Below are 19820 nucleotides of genomic sequence, written 5' to 3' on the forward strand. Positions count from 1 at the left end.
AAGACTTGTCCTATTATCTTCTATTGATATCATGTTACATTAGATTTTTTCCCCTTTTAACTTCAACTTAATTTCACCTTAATTTTATTTGCTTTATTTGGCCCCAACTTTTTGGCTTTTTGTTTCATATTTCATTATATTACTGAAGCAATTCATGAACTCTATTTTTAAAGGTGGGATATAAACAAAGCTGATATGAAATAAAATGAGAACAGATGATGTGGAAAATGTAATATTGGGCTTTCCCCCCAAATAATAAAGTTTTCTGTGCAAACTCCTTAAAAGAAGTCTAAATATCTTTTTAATTACCTTTTAAATCTTATATAAATGTTATGTATGTTAGTAGTGCTTTCTAAATGAATCAGGTGTGCTTGCAGGCACCTTGCTGTAGACTGAGGTGTTTAGCAGCTGGAGAGTCTTTGAGGACGTCTTTTACAAAGATCCCTCGTTCTCCTCCACCAGTCACACTGTAGCCGCTGGCTCCAGCCCCTGCCTCTGTCTCCACCACAATCTCCACAGATTTAGAGGCTTCCTCCACACTCTGCGACACACAGACACCAACACAAAACTTCGGTTATCCACGAGATTCTTTTTTTGTTTTATTATTACCAATACTAGTTTAGTAATAGCAAAAATATAGTTAAACACAAAATACTAGTCATTATTTCAGTCTTTTAAAAGAAGTTAGTCAGTGCATAAATCCTGTGGTTTCGTCAGCCTGCATCACACTACTGCATCAGAATTGAATAGCAGGTCAAAAGCAAGTAAAAAATTGCTAAAACGACTTTTCGGTCTTGAATTTTAATTATTTTTGGGCTCCAATGCTGAGTAAAATTTTGCACTTGTTTGAGTAGGTGCATGTTTTACTGTACTGTTCTCAACTTTACTTCAAAGTTCATTTTATCCATGAAGCTGTCGCAGAAGAAAGGTCATTCTATTCTTAGACTACATTCACTTTTCCACAGGCTGAAGAGAGGAAGTAAAATGCAGGAAAAAGTTAACAGTTTTCTGTGTTTAGCTGTGCATCACCTGGCACATTACAGCTTTAAGCCATTGATACATAGAAAGGTAACATATTTCAGCCTGAAAAGTCAGACTTCTGCTTACTGTCTGTTCATTTGCTGGCTCAGAGTCCATCTCTGGTTGGGCCAGCTGGCAGGTCGACTCTCTCAGATGACTTCTCTTCTGGCTCAGTACCTGCTTCAGCTCGGCATGGAGCTTCTCCTTCTGCACCTGCAACAGCACAGATGACAGGGGTTGAGGTGCCATATCATGATGCAGCAAAAAAAGAAGAAAGAAAAACACCAAAGTGGATTTGTTATGCTTTTCCTTGTTTTCTTAGTTTGTTATTTATGTTTTTTGTTTTCATGTGCTTTGAACTTCAAATTCTTACTTCCAGGTTCTGTTTGTAAGTTGTCACTTGCATTCCCTTCCTCCCTGCATCCTCCGATGTGTGAAAGTTCAAATCTCTACATCTCCCGTGTCAGTTATTGTCACTCACTTCCTGATTTATTTTGGTAGTTCAACTGTGCTGGTAGATGGAAGGAGAAGCGTTTCCATCTACCTGACATCTGCCTTCATGTGTAGAAACAGTCTGTCTTTATTCTAGCCTTTGTTGTCTTTTCAGCATAAGTCTCTGTAGTCCTGTTTATAGCCTTTTGGGAACCAGCTTCATATAATCTTGGATTACACTTTATTTTTTCCCTTCCTGGACTAAAGCTATCAGCTTTGGAATAAAGCTTACCTTTTGTTTGTCAGCCAACAAACAAACATTTGTTTGTCTGTTGCTTAAACTTTGCAGTTCATGACACTCTACTGTATATCCCAAATTTTGCCTTCAGAGTGCCTTAAATCTTCAGTTTTAGACATTTTTCTCACGGCATTTTAGACCCACCACCTTTTCAAACTACTAGTTAACTTCTGGCAGCCATAATAAGAAAGCTGACTCAAAGTGTGAGGGCTTAAAATGACTTATCATGCATAGCTACTTCAGTAATGGAAAGAATAATTGTGTAAATCTTTGACATAAATATAGTTTAACATAATGAAGATAAAAATAGATATATTTTCAGCAGTTTATTGTGTTACTTTCAAGCCTTTGTAAAAAATAAAGGACAAACTGTAAAATAACTGAAAGCTAAAAGATAACTAATATTATTGTTTAATGTAATACCTGTAGATGGTAATCAAGGAAAATAAACTTAAAATCAATGAAATTTTAAATAAAGAAAAAAACCTTAATTAATTGGATACATTTGTTATAAGGCACCCACTTTTGTTTTTGTATAGACTGTCTTGTTAATTGATAATTACATAAGAATGCAAATTTACAACATTACACATCTAAATGTGAAAAATAAGAACTGAATTTTAATTACATGCATTGTTCAAACTACATATTTAACCATGTAACTAAAAATATCACCTAGCTAATATTCAAATAATTTTGGCTAATTGATCCCGCCCCCCCGTCCTTCCAGCTGTTGTTGTTCCCACATGATAACAAAATATATCCCATTCACCTTGTTAGCAATGCAGACAAATGGGCACAAAATAACTGCAACCAGTATGTGTTACTGTCTGGTCCCATCCAACAGCAACCGCCTTTTGCAAAATCCTCCTAAAAGTCCTCCTTCTAAAGTTGCTAACATTCTAGTTTGTGCGTTGGGGTGTTTACAGAGTCCCAGCACCTGCACTGTCACTTCAGCTTCATCATATTTAGACATTTTGTTGTTCATTTTGCGTCCAGTGGCTGGCGGTCACCTGCTGCCGCATGAAAAGACTGTGGAGTGACATTCCTGCTGAGCTGGGAGAAATGAGAGCTTGTTTACGTGTGGGACAATGACCTCAGCATATCTGTCCTGGGCTATTGTATTCCAGTTTGAATGGTCCTGGTTAGTGTCCAGGTCAGGAGGTCAGTCACCTCTCTGCTCTGAATATATCTATATACCAACATAGTTTTTTTTAAATAGACATTTTCTGAACGTGAGTGGAGCTGCGATGGCTTTGATCCAAATCAAGGAAATCATAAACAAATATGAACCTAGCTAATAAAATTAGTGTTACTTAAAAACTCCCAGAGAGCAGCCATTTGGCTTTTCTACCTTTAAAACCCGGAGAGCAGCCAAATGGCTGGTAGGCTTTTAGCTAAGCTTTAGCTTCAGCCAAGTGGAAGCTAAATTGGCTAGTCATTCATATGTATATTAGGTTGTTACCTGGGAATTCTGGAGGGAGGGGAGTGGGGGTGTGTGATTGAGGGGGTGGGGGAGCTGCTAAAAGCTGTGAACTTCCTTTTGTGTTTCATCTTGATGCATTCTCAATCATCCAGGGAAATAAATCTCCAAAAGTCACCAACTTGGATTGTTTCAGTTTGCCATCTTAGGGAGAAATCAACACACATGGGTGTATGTCCTTTGTTGCTGAGATTTATTGATAAAAACAGTACAAAAAACCAACCATTTGTACACATATTTACAAATGGCCTGCTGAGTGGTGCATGGAGCATGTTCATTGGTTCATGGACCTCCCTGAACTAATGGCATTTATTGCAATTGTCATCTTGCGGGGGGTTAACAGGGTTCCATCTCTAAATGACTGCTGGTCAGCAAACCTGGGAAACCCACAGATAATTGGAATTATGGCACGAAACCGCTTCCAAGACATCATGCAACACCTACGCTTTGATGACAAGTCCACCCGCAGTGATCGAGCAAAGACTGATAAGTTCGCTGCAATTTCTAGTGTGTGGGGATCATTTGTCACCAACTGCATCACGTGCTACAACCCTGGTCTACATATCACCGTTGATGAACAGCTTTTCCCATCAAAGACTCGGTGCTGTTTCCTGCAGTATATTGCAAGTAAACCTAACAAGTTTGGGATCAAGTTTTGGGTGGCTTGCGACCTAAAATCCAAGTACATTTGCAATGTCTTCCCATATCTTGGCAAGGACCCCAATCGTCCCACTGGGGAGAGACTTTCTGAAAATGTAGTAATGAGGCTGATGGAACCATTCCTAGACAAGGGCAGAAATGTTACCACGGACAATTTTTTCACATCGCTTTCACTTGCGCAAAAACTTCTTAGACGGAAAACCACCATCCTCGGCACAGTCAACAAGATTCGCAGGGAAATTCCTCAATCCACTCAAACCCCCACTCCCCTCCCTCCAGAATTCCCAGGTAACAACCTAATATACATATGAATGACTAGCCAATTTAGCTTCCACTTGGCTGAAGCTAAAGCTTAGCTAAAAGCCTACCAGCCATTTGGCTGCTCTCCAGGTTTTAAAGGTAGAAAGGTAGAAGCCTGGGGATGCTACTGTTAACTGAAATAAAGCAAAAACTAACTAAACTGATACTGTGTATAAGCTAAATAAATAAAGATTTTTTGTTTTTTTGGTTAAATTTATAACACTAGCATTGAGAATCTGATATTTACATGACTGATCAGAACCCTTTACACACACACAGAAAGCTCCACAGCTGAAAAACGTTAATATTTAAATGGCTGTCAGTTCCTTCAGCAGCCACTAAAGGCTGGCTCCAAAGGTAAATCAATTCCCGCTAATCAAATTTAATTCAATTTATTTTTATTTATATAGAGCCACATCACAACAGCAATTACTGCAAGGTACGTTATTTTGTACGGTAAAGACCAATTCTGTAAAATTCATAAAGCTAGTGTAAAATATTGCCTGGTAGGAAGTGGCATTTGTTATACTGATCACAATAAGATGGATTACCTAAAAGTCTTTTCAGATACACTTTAACCTCCTAAGACCCGAACTCTTCCACAGCATGCATTTTTAATTTCTCTTTGATATTTGGGCTGATTGGGACCTGATGAATGTAAAAACAAAGAATTACTAAAAAATTTTTTTTACCCAATTTTTGTTTCTGAGAAAAATGAGAGCCACTTATGAGGATATTCGTTTAAAATTTCGATAGAACAGTAGCAGCATAAAGTCCTCATAAGTGGATATCAGGCCCTTGTAGAGCAAAATTGAGTATTTTGGTCTAAATAACCCAAAATGTGATGTCCACATATGTGGACGCCAGGTCCTAGGAGGTTAAAATGACCCAATGTTTTTACCTTTTATGAAAAATGGATGAAAAAGATGATTTGTCAGCGCTGTTGCTTTTCAGACAACCTTTTTTTTTTCTTTATTGACAATTAGATTTGTAAACACCTTTATTCTGACACATGGATGCATGGCAGTAAAACTCAGTTTATGCATGAAACCTTCATGTGCATCCTATCATTGCAGGTCATTTTCTGTGTCTCACCACTCTCTCAGGGCTCTCCTGTTCCTCTGTGGAGCCGCTGTGGTGAGGGTTGCGCTGGGGGGCGGAGGGGGATCTGGAAGACGGGGGTGACCGCCTCTTATCTTTTACCTGCCCAGACAACAGAAAGTGAGATGTTTGAGCGCGTGAGGCAGCAGTTTCTGGTGGTTTTACCCTTTAACTCAATTAATAAGATTATTTTGGGCCTGTGAACAGCTCTGCAGTGGAAGCTGTGGGAAAAATCTTAAGAACAGGGAGACGTATGTTTTAAATTTTAACACATATTGACATTTCTTTCTCTGCTGCTCCAGTGAAGCTGTTTAACAGAGGAAAACTGTACTGGGAATCTCCCAGATGTGAAAAATGTAAGCTACAGTGTGCATGTCCAGCTCAGCAAACGTCCTCTGCATGAGTAAAATAAGATTTACAGTACAAGCTGTAGTCTTGTTACGTTTCTGACTCTGTGTGCTAGTCATGCTTCAGTACCATCCAGTATCAGGATGAAAATCACAGTATTAAAAAGTGATGCAGGTTTTATTGCAAACAGTATTTGCAAAATACAGAAGCATTGTGAAATTTTTTTTCTGAAGCAGCTACATTTTTAATGTCCCCCAGATGACTGGTGATCCTGTTGTTTGCATTGGCTGTGTTCTCCTATTGAAGCAGGTTTTTCAGAGACAGCTGCAAGAAAAGATGAAGGTATTTTCTTTCAGGTGACTGTTAACCACTATAAATTGAATTATGAAATAAACTCTTTGTGATCTACTTTATAATTTCATTTTTTCTGATTAAATCCACCACGACATATTGTTGTTATTCTGCTGCTGCCTCTAATTTGCAAAGAATATTTTTTCTTGGACTGAAACGGTGTTTCTCCCCAAGACTAATTTTAGACTAAGTCAAAGTTAAAAATGGGGGCATTTACCTCTCGCCCCCTTTTCTAGAGGAAGCACACCATGTCCAACCCTCCTATATCTCCTTCCTCTGCTTGTGACATGAACTCTTGCACAGATGATCTTGTCAAAACATTATGTTCCAACACTTTGACAGTGTAACCTCTGACACAAACTATAAATTCCCAGCACACAGTGAAAGCTGAATGCCTGTGATAATAGATCTTATAATTGTTCCCATTAGAAGAATTCAGTTTGAAACCATTTTGCTTACCAAATGTAATATTCCTGAAAGCTGTCTTACCATGCTCATGTCTTTAGTGCTCACCCCGCAAGCTGCTTGTTCAAAGATATATAAATACACACATTTCCTCTCACAGAAACACAGCAGTCAGCAGGCATAAAACTTAAAGCTGTAATGACTTAGTGCTCTGTTTATGAGGTGCTACGCCACTAGAGATAATGTGCAGCTCGCTTCATAAAGTGCAATAATGCACTACATTTAAAATAGATTTGATTAGAGCAAATGAACAGCCACAGTAAAATACACGGCTGTGCAACATGACAAACAGTCACGTCTGTCGACGCTCGTTTCAGTTAAACAGCAGTCGCATAAAAGAATCGCTCCACTGACTGAAAGTGTCCCCTGGGTACTTAGAGCTGAAATGCTGCATGTTTTTTATAGTTACAGAATCATTATTATTATTATTATTATTATTATTATATACAGTCAAATGGAAATTGCTCAACTTTTTTCTTTGTGTATTGGGATAAGCAAACAGTTGATTCTTGGTCAAACACTGCAGTTACTTAATTAAACAGTAATATACTATTTTTGTTTTTTATGTTGTAATCTAAAGGCGACCTGTTCAGCTCATTTCCAGTATCGGATTTTTGTTGTTGGACAAAAAGTCACATTGCATGATTTTTTGTGCAAAATCACCATTATTTATTTAAGACTGATTCCTTGGTTTCCTTTTTAAGGTCAGCTTTCTTCTGATTTGCTGCTTCTTGTAAACAGAGGGTTTAAATGGCAGGTGGGCGGGACATCTGTGGTGACAGCCACAGCTGTTTGCCTGATATGACCACATGCCTTCACTATGACATCATACAAATCCAAAAGCAGAAAAAAATGCATGAAACTGAGCATTTGGTGGAGTCTGAATTATTATTATTTTTACTTAATGTTTGAGTTTCTGGTGGCCGTGTTTCACATGATCATCGACATTGTGGACAGAAAACAAGAAAAGGGTATAAAAAAAAAAAAAAAACAACAACCCAAAACTGTCTAATGGAGAAGTGAATATTCCTTATATTTATCATGCCTAAAAATCTATATAACTTTAAAATCACAATAACCTTTATGTATGAGATTATTTGCCACTGATTAGGGAATGATCTGTTTAAATCTCTTGCATCTCAGCTCTGTATTTTTAAGAATTCATGAATTTATGCCAAGATCTAAAGAAAGTCTGGTACAGGTTTTTAAACCTTTTTGACACCAGGGACCTTTTCGTGCACATAGATATCATGAATTAGTTGCCATTTCTGTCTCTAAATGAAGGATGCATGTGCACTTTTAAAACCTAAACATGATAATTTCTGCGTGCACCAAGATAGTTTAGCTTTTGTTTGGTTGTTTATGTGCAGATCTGCACATTTTAAAGTGACAGCTCAGTTTGTACATACACCTTATTTAGAGTAAATTCCAAATTTCATTCATGCAGGTAACTCTTGGTACTGTTCGTATCAAACATTTTCTCTGTAACACCTGTAACATGACTTATGGGTGTGTTTGCATGAGCAGGAAGAAGGCTGTGTACTTACGGCTGGATCTCTGGTCTGGTTGAAAACATGGCTGTCCTCTTGGTCTCTGTCTAAAACATTAAAAGAAAACAACTCCTTGTTAATTTGTTAATTCATTGATTATCAATCAGTGATGAACAGAATGTCTTTGGTATTATCTTTAGATACGGAGCATGTTAGTGATTTGTTGAGCGGCATAAAGAATGAGAGTGGAAGGACATTTCCTGAATTTATTCAGCCAATTTTCCTGCATTTGAAAGACGATAAACAAGGAAGAATGCAATTGTGCAATTACCTCAAGTTTCGTTAGAAAAAAAATGAAGATGGTTCAGAGGTGAGTTCATTTTCATGTATAAATCAAAAGCAATGAAAGGGTGGATGCTTGGGAAAATTTGCCCAGCAAAAAGAGCAGAATAAAACTAGAACAAAAAACGCCTAGTAATTGTTGTTTCAGTGGACATTTGGTGACATAAAGCACTTTCTTTGAGACAGCAGGACACCACTCACTATTCACATGCCATCGAAATATAACAGCATCATGTAACAGTAAATTAGCCCCGGTAGTGCTCTTGAGAAAATGAACATCTGGTATTCATGTCAGGTTTAAGTATATGGAGTTAGAGGCTCTGATATAGTGACACAGCTGTCAGTCTGAAGCTTCTGGAAGGGTTTACATTCTTTCCATAGTCTCAGTTATTGCTCTGCACTGATTGCCCGAGCCCAGCCATCTGCACAAACTGTCCATTCACACCTTTAGGAAACCAGTGGTCCCAACAAGCCTAAACTAGTGTCTTATAAATATTCTGTAGAAATACTAAAATGCCAAAATTGTTTATTTTGGTAACTTTTCATGTCAGCAGCTGCTCCGAGGTGATGCACACCACTATGCTCCCTGAAGGCTGATAAAATTATACTACCGCAGTGGCAATATGCAAAGTTTGGAATAATGGTAGGAAAGAACTGACCTTCTTACAGGTGCACTGTCTGACTCTACTCACCACAAGAGTTAAAATGGATGATAAAGCAGGGCATTTTTTTCATGTGACACTGCAAGCTTCTAGCCTATGAGAGTGCAGCGTTTCTTGGTTTTTGAGTTATATAAACTGTTCACATGGCACAAATGAACTTCATTAAACAAAGGTGATGTCCTAGAGACTGCAGTGCAGATACAAGCATGACAAATCAAGCTGTTTGTAGGTCAAATAGTAAAATACAGGTTTAGGTTTGTGCGTGTTTAAAATGAGGATTGATCAAGGCAAGAATACTTCCACTGCTTGTTTTAACCCTGTGCATCCTGAACCTTTCTGTTTATCCAGTGTAACTTGGCTGACCCTATGTGAAAAAGTGCCTAAAGTACCACCCTTGGCGGCAAGAAGTGCAATCAGGCATTTGCAATATTGGAAGGTTTTTCAGCATGAACACTCTGTTTAAAGTCATGCCAAAGCTGTTCAATTGGATAAATCCAGACTTTCAAAACAATCTTGGCATGTTTTGGATCATTGTCCTGCTGTATAATCCAAGTGCTCTTGAGCTTCACAGCACAAACTGATGCCCGAACATTTTCCTTCCGGATTTTCTGGTACAGAGCAGATTTTATGGTTCCATCAATTATGACATATGGTCCAGGTCATGAAGCAGCAAAGCACTTCCAGAACATCACTGGCGCCCACAAGTTTGACTGTTGGTGTGATGATCTCTTTTTGAGATACTTTGTTAGTTTTACACCAGATAAAACAGGAATCAAATCTTCTAAATAGTTCAACTTTTGTCCCATTAGTCTACAGAGTCCTTTTAACAAATGTGAGATGTGCCTTTGTTCTTTTTGGTAGCAATGATCTTCTCCTCTGAACTCTCTCATGGATGCCATTTTTGCCAAGTCTTTTTCTTATTGTTGAATCATGAACTGTGACCTTAACTGGAGCATGTAAGGCCTGCAGTTCTTTACAAGTTATTCTGGGCTGACTTGTCAATGCACTATTTTTGAAATTTTGGTAGGCCAGCCACTCCTAGGAAAGTTCACCGCTGTTCCAAGTTGTGGATGAAACCTCTCACTATGGTTCGCCTTAGAAATGGTTTTGTAACTCTGAGTTTCTTTAGATCACGGCACGATGTGTTGCTTTTTGAGATCTTTTAGACTCCTTTGGTTTGTCAGACATGTTCTCTTTAAGCGTGGCTAGAGAAATTTGTCTCAGCTTTGCAAAAGCTGTTGCTAATCAGAGTCAATTAATGATTGAAGGAGGGTCAGGTAGGTTTGATTAGTTTTTGTTCCCACACTGTATTCACTCATGTTAAGATTACTTTGATGATCTGAAACATTTAAGTGAGACAAATATGGAAGAAACAAATAAACGAAGAAATCAGGAAGTGGGCTAATATTTTGCCCCTGTGCACAGTGCATCTGCTGGACAAAGTTTGGTTTGTTGGAAATATTTTTAAGAACGTTCTTGAATTCATGGACTTGCCAACAACAGCACAAGTCTGCAGGAATCACCTCTGTTTCTCTGCAATCATGTGGTTACTTTTCGGTGCCTCAGCTCAGCTATGTGCGTGTGTGTGTGAATTTGAGTGCGTGTGTTTGGGCGTGTGGTGTCAGCGTGGATGCCGTGCCTGTTTGGGTGGGTAGGGGGTATCTGGTGTCTAGCGGGTCACAGGAACACATAACATACATTCGCTGCATCCCAGCCGTCAGTGTATCAGTCACGGAGGAGCAGGGACACGAATTAATGGAACAGAACAACATTTTGAAGAGACCGATGCTTTTAAAAGATCCGCGGAGACATCAGAACCATCCCAGAGTACCTGCTAATTCACTGAATGGTGCTCTAGTAGAGACAGAGACCTCACCCTCACACATATTTATTCTTCAAGGTTTTAAGACAATTATCTAAAGAATAATGATCTACTTTTAGACACTGAGCTCTGGAATAAGATGTTTTCACTCTCTGGTGTTTTCACGTGCATTTGAATATAGTTTAAACTTAAAATCAGACACAGACTAAAGACAAAATATGATCTTTAGAAATAGAATATTTTTATTTAGGATATTCTAACCCTTTCTGACTTGTTTTTGTGCTACTGAGAGGGACTATTTATCAAGTGCAGCGGCAATAGCAGGTGTACCCACTGCACTGCTGAACTAATGGCCCATAAGTGGCGTCAGAGTCTAAATGAGCAGTTGTTACTGAAATGTTTTATTAAACTAAAGTAGGCATAACGGTGACAGAAATTTCCAGCGAGTGATGTAATTTTTAAATGTATATACAAACTATATAGAAATCTGTTCAATTATTGAAACTGTAATAAACAAAATAAAAATAAAAGACACTTAAAACACATGTTTACATTTCCTGATCTGTGAAATTAGAAAAGTGAAGAAACATTTTCAGGTGAGAATATTACAGTGAAAGTGTAAACATGCAGATGACTTTAAACATGCTTTAAACTGCAGCTCTGTGCTGCAGATGGACAGCAACAGGTGGAGGAGGTGGCACTCCCTGGATGGAGCTAAGGAATGGAGGCATGGCAGTGGAGGAGGAGGAGAAGATTTGAAATGCCTCACAGAGTGGTCTTATTATAGATCAGACTCACATCTGCAGGCCCCCACACGCCTCACGACTGCCCCACAGACACCCCAGCATGTGTAGGTGTAAAGTAGTGAAGTGGGAGGTATTTTTACCCACAGTTTAAAACTTCCTTCAATGAAAAGTGGATGTTAGAAAAGTATCATTCCTCATACCTGACTACATTACTGCTTGATTGCCTCTTTGCTGCTGCTCTGATTAGTAAACAACCAGGCAAAATAGAGAGATAACACTCGATTTATGCAGTCGCCTTGATGCCAGCTTTCGGGTGACGACACCCTGGAGCTCAGCTATGTATCCCTTATGTATAAGAACCAGAACCAACTCGTTCAGGAAGGCGTTACACGGTGCAGTTTTATTTTCATATTTTTCATAGTAATTCACACAAATTACTTTCTGATTATTAGTTTTTCTGCCAATGTGAGTCTAGTTGGAGCAATATCAGCAGAATTACAAGGAAATTACCGAGCAGAGTTTCATGAAACATGCTGAGGACCTGGAGGGTGAGCAAAAGGATCCTTTACATACCATCAGGAAGTGTTCAGAAAGCCAGCAGAGTATAATTTGCGGTAAATAACACAAAAACGTGACCTGAAAACACAGGAACTAACAAACAACTAACAGAGTATGGCTGTTTACTGGTTTCAAACTGATTCCCAAAATGTTGACTGACCCTCATCCTTTCAATTTTAATGCAACTATGGCCAGTGGGAATATATTTAAAGCTAACCACACAAGTTGTTCAATTTGCACTGCAATGTTAAAGGGGACACTGCAATCAAAAATAACAATAAGATGCTGGATGTTCACCCTCTCAGGGGTCGGGAGTGCATGAAGACTCGTGTGTCCAATGTCACAGCCAATAACAGCATCTCTATGCTTTGGTTGTCCCTGAGAAAGATTACAGTTGGCAAAAGCAGCACTGCAGAGGGAAACTGCATGGCAGCTGTTCATTCATTTTTGAGGGAGTGCCAAACTACTTTGCATGATACCCGCTAGGTGGATATTATGTAAACTTGGTACATAGTGGTGCAGATAAATCAAGAAAAATGTGGACTGCAAAAAAAAAAAGAAAAGCTATCTGGGGCAGTTTAGAAGACCTGTTTTCTTTGGGAGAAAACTTCCTTGATTAGGACTTTGAAAATTTGTGGCACTCATAAAAATGTTAAAAGTAGCCTCTTTTAACAGTGTTCTACAAAGCATTTAAAGTAATATTTACATAAAACAGGCCAGGGTGTGCACGAGTAAAGCAGCTTTGTAGTATTGTAACTGTATTAGTTTAGTTATAACTGCAAGTATTGCAACCATACTTACTGCTCGTTCGTGTAAATAACTATTCTGCTGCATCACAGGATCCACTCTTTTATTTTTCCTCAAGGCAGAAAAACTTTCATTTTTCATATCACAGGGTATGGACTGAAACAACAGCCCAGGCTGGGAATTTGACTCATCTCCAGACCACTGTGTTCCTGTAAACTACCAGACTGCCGGTTTTGCAGTCTAACCCTCTGTTACCCTTTTTTGGGTTCCCAGAAGACTTCTACATTTCTACTTAAAACTACGAGAGGAAAAGGTTAAAGCGGATCAGTGTGTTTGCTGTAGCTCACACAAATATACGAGGCTCAGCACACAGACCAGTCACACAAACCAATCTGCCTACACAGATGAGGTGGAAATATTAATGATTGCATTAACAAGCAAACCATCAAACATACTGAAGCGTTCTAAAACTTCAGGTACAATCATTTCTTGAAATTGAAAACTACAGGCCAGAACAACCCTCGGGCCAGCGGGAAATGTTCAACATTATAACAGCAGCTGGAAGCCATTCAGGGATAACTCTCCTGGTTAAGACTAAGCATGTGTGTACGGTTCTCCTTCACACTCATCTCCTCTCTACACTGTTGATTTCACGGCCACTGAAGTGAAGACAACACACAGAGAGCATAATGAAACTGTAATGCATTTTTTTAAAAACAACATGTAAATGTAATCATGGCCACAGCTTTGAATTTGGAGATGCACATTATGCAGGTGGTCTGGTGTTTTCTGTATTCTGGTGAATTTTCAGGCAGTTTATTTAAAATTTCGAGTCCCTGACCTTTAGCGCAGATGGCCTGAGGTATGAAGTGAATGTTTAAAGTTTCTGAAGTGAGTGAAAACAAAATGAACAGGAAATACTTCCTTAAATTAAACCTGAAAAACTATTGTCCATCCATACATTTACTCCCATTCTGCCTCCACCACACATCCGGGTCTGGGTGGTGGAGCTAGCACTCTAAAGAAAGACCCCAAGACCTCCCTCTCCCTGATCAGCTTGTAAAGCTCGTCTGGAGGGAAACAAAGATCTTCCCAAGCCAGCTGAGAGATGTACTTGTGTATGTACAAAATATCCAGGAGGCTACAATTAAGCCGAAACGTGTACAGTCGTATAATTTCTAAGCAACATGTCCAAGACAGATACAGTAATATGTATTTAATAGTCTTATTCCTTGGTGCCTGACTGTTCTTACGATGGGCTCTGAATCTGAGGAAAAACTTGAAAGCCAAAGAGTGCGTTGCTGCTGTCAGCCACTCTGCATTTTGCCAAACAGGAGCTGGATTAAGTTGTCTAAAGTAGATTTGATGGTGTGGGTGGGTTTATTTATGAAGTCAGAGTGGAAAAAAACTTAAACGGGGCCTGACAGTACTTCACAGCTTCACTGCTAAGTTTGAGCAAAAAGCTTCTTTGCCAGTTTCACATGTAAATCGTTATGCAGTGTTTATCAAAGTATGCTGGGATTAAGTGGATTTATATGCTAACTACAGCTCTGCAACATTTCTATGTCGCTGTAGGTCAGTGCGCAGTAAAAACTCTGAGGGATGGATGCAGCCTTTCCTGAATGGAGAGCGTTACTTGGTTCGTCTTTACCTGTTGCACCAATATGATCAAGTATTCACACCAATAAGAGAGATGTCCTCTCAGAGAAAGATACCGGAACTATTTTTCTATTTTTCTAGTGTTTGCATTAAAGAAGCAACAAATTCTCATGTCCCTTAAAATGCAGTGGTATTGTGTCGTTTGTGAAGTAATCATTTCAGTAAAATATATTGACCCCAATCACCTCCTGAGATGATCCATTCTTTCAGTTTAACTGTCAGTGAGCTGCAAGGAGAGCAAGGAGTTAGTCTTGTTCGTCACAGCTTTTCTGGCTTCGGAGTCTACACAGTACGGAAGTGAGTGATTTGGTGGACAAATCTTTTAAACAAATGTGTTTAATGGTCTGTGAACTCCAGTGATAGAGAAAAGAACTGCTTTCCATATTAGCCATGGTACATGTAAACATTTGGACGTCAGTGATGCTGAGCTCTCTGACACCCTGCTGCCTGATTTTCACATATTTTAAAACCCTCCAGCTTTTTTTAATATTTAAGGATTAGACTTTCTGCACCTACATTTTTTCCAGAACATTAAATGAACAAAGTTGGGATATTATGGGAGTGGGAGACATTAAACTTAAAAAAGTCCTTAGTAGAAATCTGTGGGAGAATTCTGCAACTGCAAGATGGTTGTTCCACTCTTAACGCTTAACACGGACCACACATCAACCAGTCACACTGCTCCACTGACATGTGTGGGAGAGGTTCACGCCTGTTTCTGAAGCAAAAACTGGCTAAAATAAACGACTGGCTTTTAGAAAGGTTTTGCCCAAAATCAAAAACTTCCCGGAAGATTCCTAAAATACCACATAAGCATCTTTAGCATTTACTTCCAAGGCTTAGTTAGATGGACTAGGATTTAATGGGTGTTCTATGATGTCCCTGGGATTTCCCTGGGTCTTTCTTGTGTATTTTATGAATAAATCTTCTTTTTTTGGGTACCAGTACTGGTTTTATTTTGTTGTATTTATCCGCGACACCTTAAAGGCTGGTCCGTGAAAATATTGTCGGACATAAACCGGTCCGTAGCGCAAAAAAGGTTGGGGACTGCTGTCCAACACTAGGAACAGTATTAACCCATTCACACCAATTCATACAAGACCTTACTTTACGCATTTTAAATGGTTATTTTTTTCAATCATGTACATGGGCAGAGTGTTTAGCTGGTAGGAGCCTTAGTATCAGCATCCAAAGACATATGGGGTAGCCTCCAAGCTACCCCGTGACACTGAACTGGATACCCAGTTAAGAAAATGGATAAATGGGCATTCATGGGACACCATATCTGTTTTGAGTTATGCAGAACTGAGCTCCAGTTCAGCTCCCCAGGTTACCACGACTCAACACATACCCATGTACCACTTTACACCACAGGTAAACGCGGTTGAATTAGACATTTTGTCCTCACAACCCATTGATTTCTTTTTCTATCACTTTAACAATGTACAGCTGCAAGAAGGCACTTGTCTGAACAACCAGTATCGCTTGTCTGCTGTCAGTGTGTGACTGATAGCTGTGATTCCTCGCACTAGTTTGGACATCCATCATGAATTGTGATGATGTGATGTCAGCTGAATCGTTTTTGTTGTCCCGCAGTGCCTTAAAGACGAAGCCTCATGAAACTGACCCTGCTGCTCTAATCCTGTTCAGCGGCTGCTTTAAGCCTATTAAAGATGGACAAGTTAATGATGTTATAGTTGGCTCAATGACGGCTGGACTTGAGCATCAGGTGTCAACGCAAAGAAAACAAGTCTGCCCTTTAAAAAGTTGATAACATGTCTTTGACGTAACACATTACATAGCGCCTGACAAACAGCTGAGGATGTGTTTGTGATTTATTTCTAGAGAGGAGTATTATCAGCACAGGTCACATATACTCTAGATAAAAATATTTTTTCTCCTCACACACTTACGCAAGAGTTCACACACAGAGGAAATACCGCCATACCGCCACACTTTTTTACAATTGGTGGGAGACTGAGCAGATAACACAAAACTTACTGGGTCTAAATTTAGGACAGAGAGCAAAGGAAGGAAGCTGTTTCTATTCCAGTCCCCAGACTGACTGTAAATACTTCAAAAAACATCAGCTCTTAAAAAAAGGAAAACAATGAAATCTGTGATTCAGCATCACTGGTTTGTTCTGACACAGTCTGTTCACGGACCTGATGTATGAAGTTGAAGTGGATCTACTTAGTCTAAACCAGGGGTGGGCAATCTCAGTCCATGAGGGCCGGTGTCCCTGCAGGTTTTAGATGTGTCCTCAAACCAACACAGCTGATTTAAATGGCTAAATTAGCTCCTCAACATGTCCTGAAGTTCTCCAGAGGCCTGGTAACGAACTAATTATGTGATTCAGGTGTGTTGACCCAAGGTGAGATCTAAAACCTGCAGGGACACCGGCCCTCGTGGACTGAGATTGTTTAGACCAGGGGTGGGCAATTTCTTTCAAATGTTTAATAACCATAAGGCACAACAGATTATAAGGCGCATTAAGCGAAACAAAACAGTCAGATAATTCAAACTTTACTTAACTCATTCTTCTTGCTTCTTTTACTTCTGTACCATTGATTCATTGATGTTGAATTCTCTCGCAGCTGCTCTATTCCCAGGTTCTGAACCTGAAACCAGGGTTTGATCTTTGGTTTCATTCTATAATACTGGACTTATTTTTCTACAAAGGTTTGAACTTTGAGAGTGTTCAAACAAGAGAGAAAAGTGTGAAAATGTTCATGCCTGTCTGAGAAAGTGTAGTGAGGGGTTTTACAGCCTTAAAGCATCTATAATAATTCACCTAGTATTTTATTATTTTTAGAGCCTAACTCCTGTGGTAAACGAGGGACCACTGTATGTGCTTTAAAAAATTGTTCTTGTCACCACTGGAAATGCCAACCTGCTAATGGACATGTAGAAAAACATTCACTAGAACATTACCGTCCACACGAATGAACAGAAAGAAAACAAAACACTGTTTTGTCTCATGTCATAGCGTTTGCTCTGAATCTACAAGCCACTTTGCAACCCACCTCTGATACAGCTCCTTCGTGTCTGATGCCACTGATGTTTGCTTTATTTTGTCCTCACTATTTTTCTGCACATGTGAACGAAGAATCTGAGATGTCCCAGAACAGCACCATGGTGCCAAATGTAAATTACTGCAGATGGAAATAATCTTCATTCGATTGTTTTTAGGGAAATGGATGTTTGTCTTGGGGAGTGATAACAAACCTTCCGTTTGCCTGTATCATGACTTATGTACTGGACTCTAATACCGAGTTGACTCTACTGGTATGTTGGAGCTGCAGGTGGAAAATCAGAAGAAATGCATGATGTAAGTGAGTAATTAAGTATTAGCAAAGAGTACAAGTTCTCCCTGACATGTTTAACAATAATTTAAAACAAATGCCATACTTTTTGTTCAGGGTGTGTTACATACAATGTTTTTCATATATCTTTTTTCCCATAATATCTAACTCCCTTCATCTATGGCAAGGACTCCAGACCATTACAGACTACAGGACCACCAAACCCTCCCCCGCATCCTCTGATGTCTCCTTCCTCAACGAGCTCAACAACTTTTATGCTCGTGTTGAGCGAGGGAACCCCACAACCACAACCAAAGCAGACATGACGCCAGACCACCAACCTCTGACTCTCTCCCCCACCGATGTAGGAGCGGTGCTGAGCAGGATCAATGTCCACAAGGCTGCAGGTCCAGATGGCATCCCCGGGCGTGTTCTCAGAGCGTGTTCTGGGGAGCTTGCAGGAGTGCTCACAGACATATTCAATCTGTCCTTGGCCCACGCTGTGGTACCGGCCTGCTTCAAATCCACCTCCATCGTCCCGATACCCAAAAACTCCAACCCATCTTGCCTCAATGACTACCGCCCAGTAGCACTCACCCCCATCATCACTAAGTGCTTAGAGCAGCTGGTCCTAGCACACTTCAAATCCTGTCTCCCCCCCACCCTGGACCCCCACCAATTCGCATACCGCCAGAACAGGAGCACAGAGGATGCAGTCTCCATCGCACTGCACTCTGTCCTCTCACACCTGGACAACAACAACACCTACGCCAGAATGCTGTTTATAGACTTCAGTTCAGCATTCAACACAATCCACCCCTCACAACTCATCAGGAAACTGACAGACCTGGGCATCAGCTCCCTCATCTGCAAATGGTTACTGGACTTCCTGACCAACCGCCCCCAACATGTCCGGCTGGATAACCACTGCTCATCTACCATCACAATGAACACCGGTGTACCACAAGGCTGTGTGATGAGCCCTTTCCTCTACTCCCTCTTCACCCACGACTGCAGACCTGCTGATGGTTCCAACACCATCATTAAGTTTGCAGATGACACCACGGTGATTGGCCTCATCAGTGACAACGATGAGGCCGCCTACAGGGAGGAGGTGGATCGTCTGGCTGAGTGGTGCGACACAAACAACCTGCTGCTTAACACCGAGAAGACCAAGGAGCTCATCGTGGACTACAGGAGGAATGCTGACCCACATCCACCCATCCACATTAAGGGGATGGCTGTGGAGCGTGTGAGCAGCTTCAAGTTCCTGGGAGTCCACATCTCCGAGGATCTCACCTGGACGACCAACTGCTCCAAGCTGGTCAAGAAGGCTCACCAGCGCCTCTTCTTCTTGAGGACCCTGAGGAAGAACCACCTGTCCTCAGACATCCTGGTGAACTTCTATCGTTGCACCATCGAGAGCATCCTGACCAACTGTATAACAGTCTGGTACGGGAACTGCTCTGCCTCGGACCGGAAGGCGTTGCAGAGGGTCGTGAAAACTGCCCAGCGCATCGCCGGAGCACCACTTCCTGCCATAAAAGACATCTACAGGAAGCGGTGTCTGAAAAGGGCTGGGAAAATCATCAGAGACCCCAGTCACCCATCACATGGACTCTTCACCCTCCTGCCCTCTGGGAGGCACCACAGGAGCCTCCGGACTAAGACCACCAGGTACCGGAACAGCTTCTTCCCCACAGCTGTTAGACTCCTGAACTCTGCCTCCTGACATCTGACCCACATTAAACTCATGGACTGAACATACACACACCCACAATGGACAACTGTACCCTCAAACACAATAATAACATGGACTGAACCACCACTCACAACCACTAGCACTTTATATAGCCTCTGTAGAAACTATCTACACCCTCACTTACCTTAACTGCACTACTGTATAGCTCTGTGTAAATAATCATTCTGTACATTCAATAATCTTTAATCCTACAACTGTTTACAACTTGCATAGTTCCCATTTCTGTATAGCTGTATATCTCAGATTTCTGTAAAGTTATTTATTTCATA

General features: G+C 40.4%; 1 protein-coding gene across 2 annotated transcripts in view; it reads right to left on the reverse strand.

The window, feature by feature from the left end:
- Positions 1-19820, reverse strand: part of prx (periaxin) — a 51263-nt gene that overhangs the window by 21248 nt on the left and 10195 nt on the right. For both annotated transcript variants that reach the window (XM_026193203.1, XM_026193202.1), the window contains exons 2-5: positions 8006-8055; positions 5289-5396; positions 1108-1233; positions 382-541 (exon numbers count right to left, since the gene is read on the reverse strand). In XM_026193203.1, the coding sequence (XP_026048988.1) occupies positions 382-541; positions 1108-1233; positions 5289-5396; positions 8006-8055 (444 nt within the window). The remainder of the gene's footprint in view (positions 1-381; positions 542-1107; positions 1234-5288; positions 5397-8005; positions 8056-19820) is intronic.

The sequence above is a fragment of the Astatotilapia calliptera genome, chromosome 14 (genome assembly GCF_900246225.1).
Source record: "Astatotilapia calliptera chromosome 14, fAstCal1.2, whole genome shotgun sequence".
Taxonomy (NCBI): Eukaryota; Metazoa; Chordata; class Actinopteri; order Cichliformes; family Cichlidae; genus Astatotilapia; species Astatotilapia calliptera.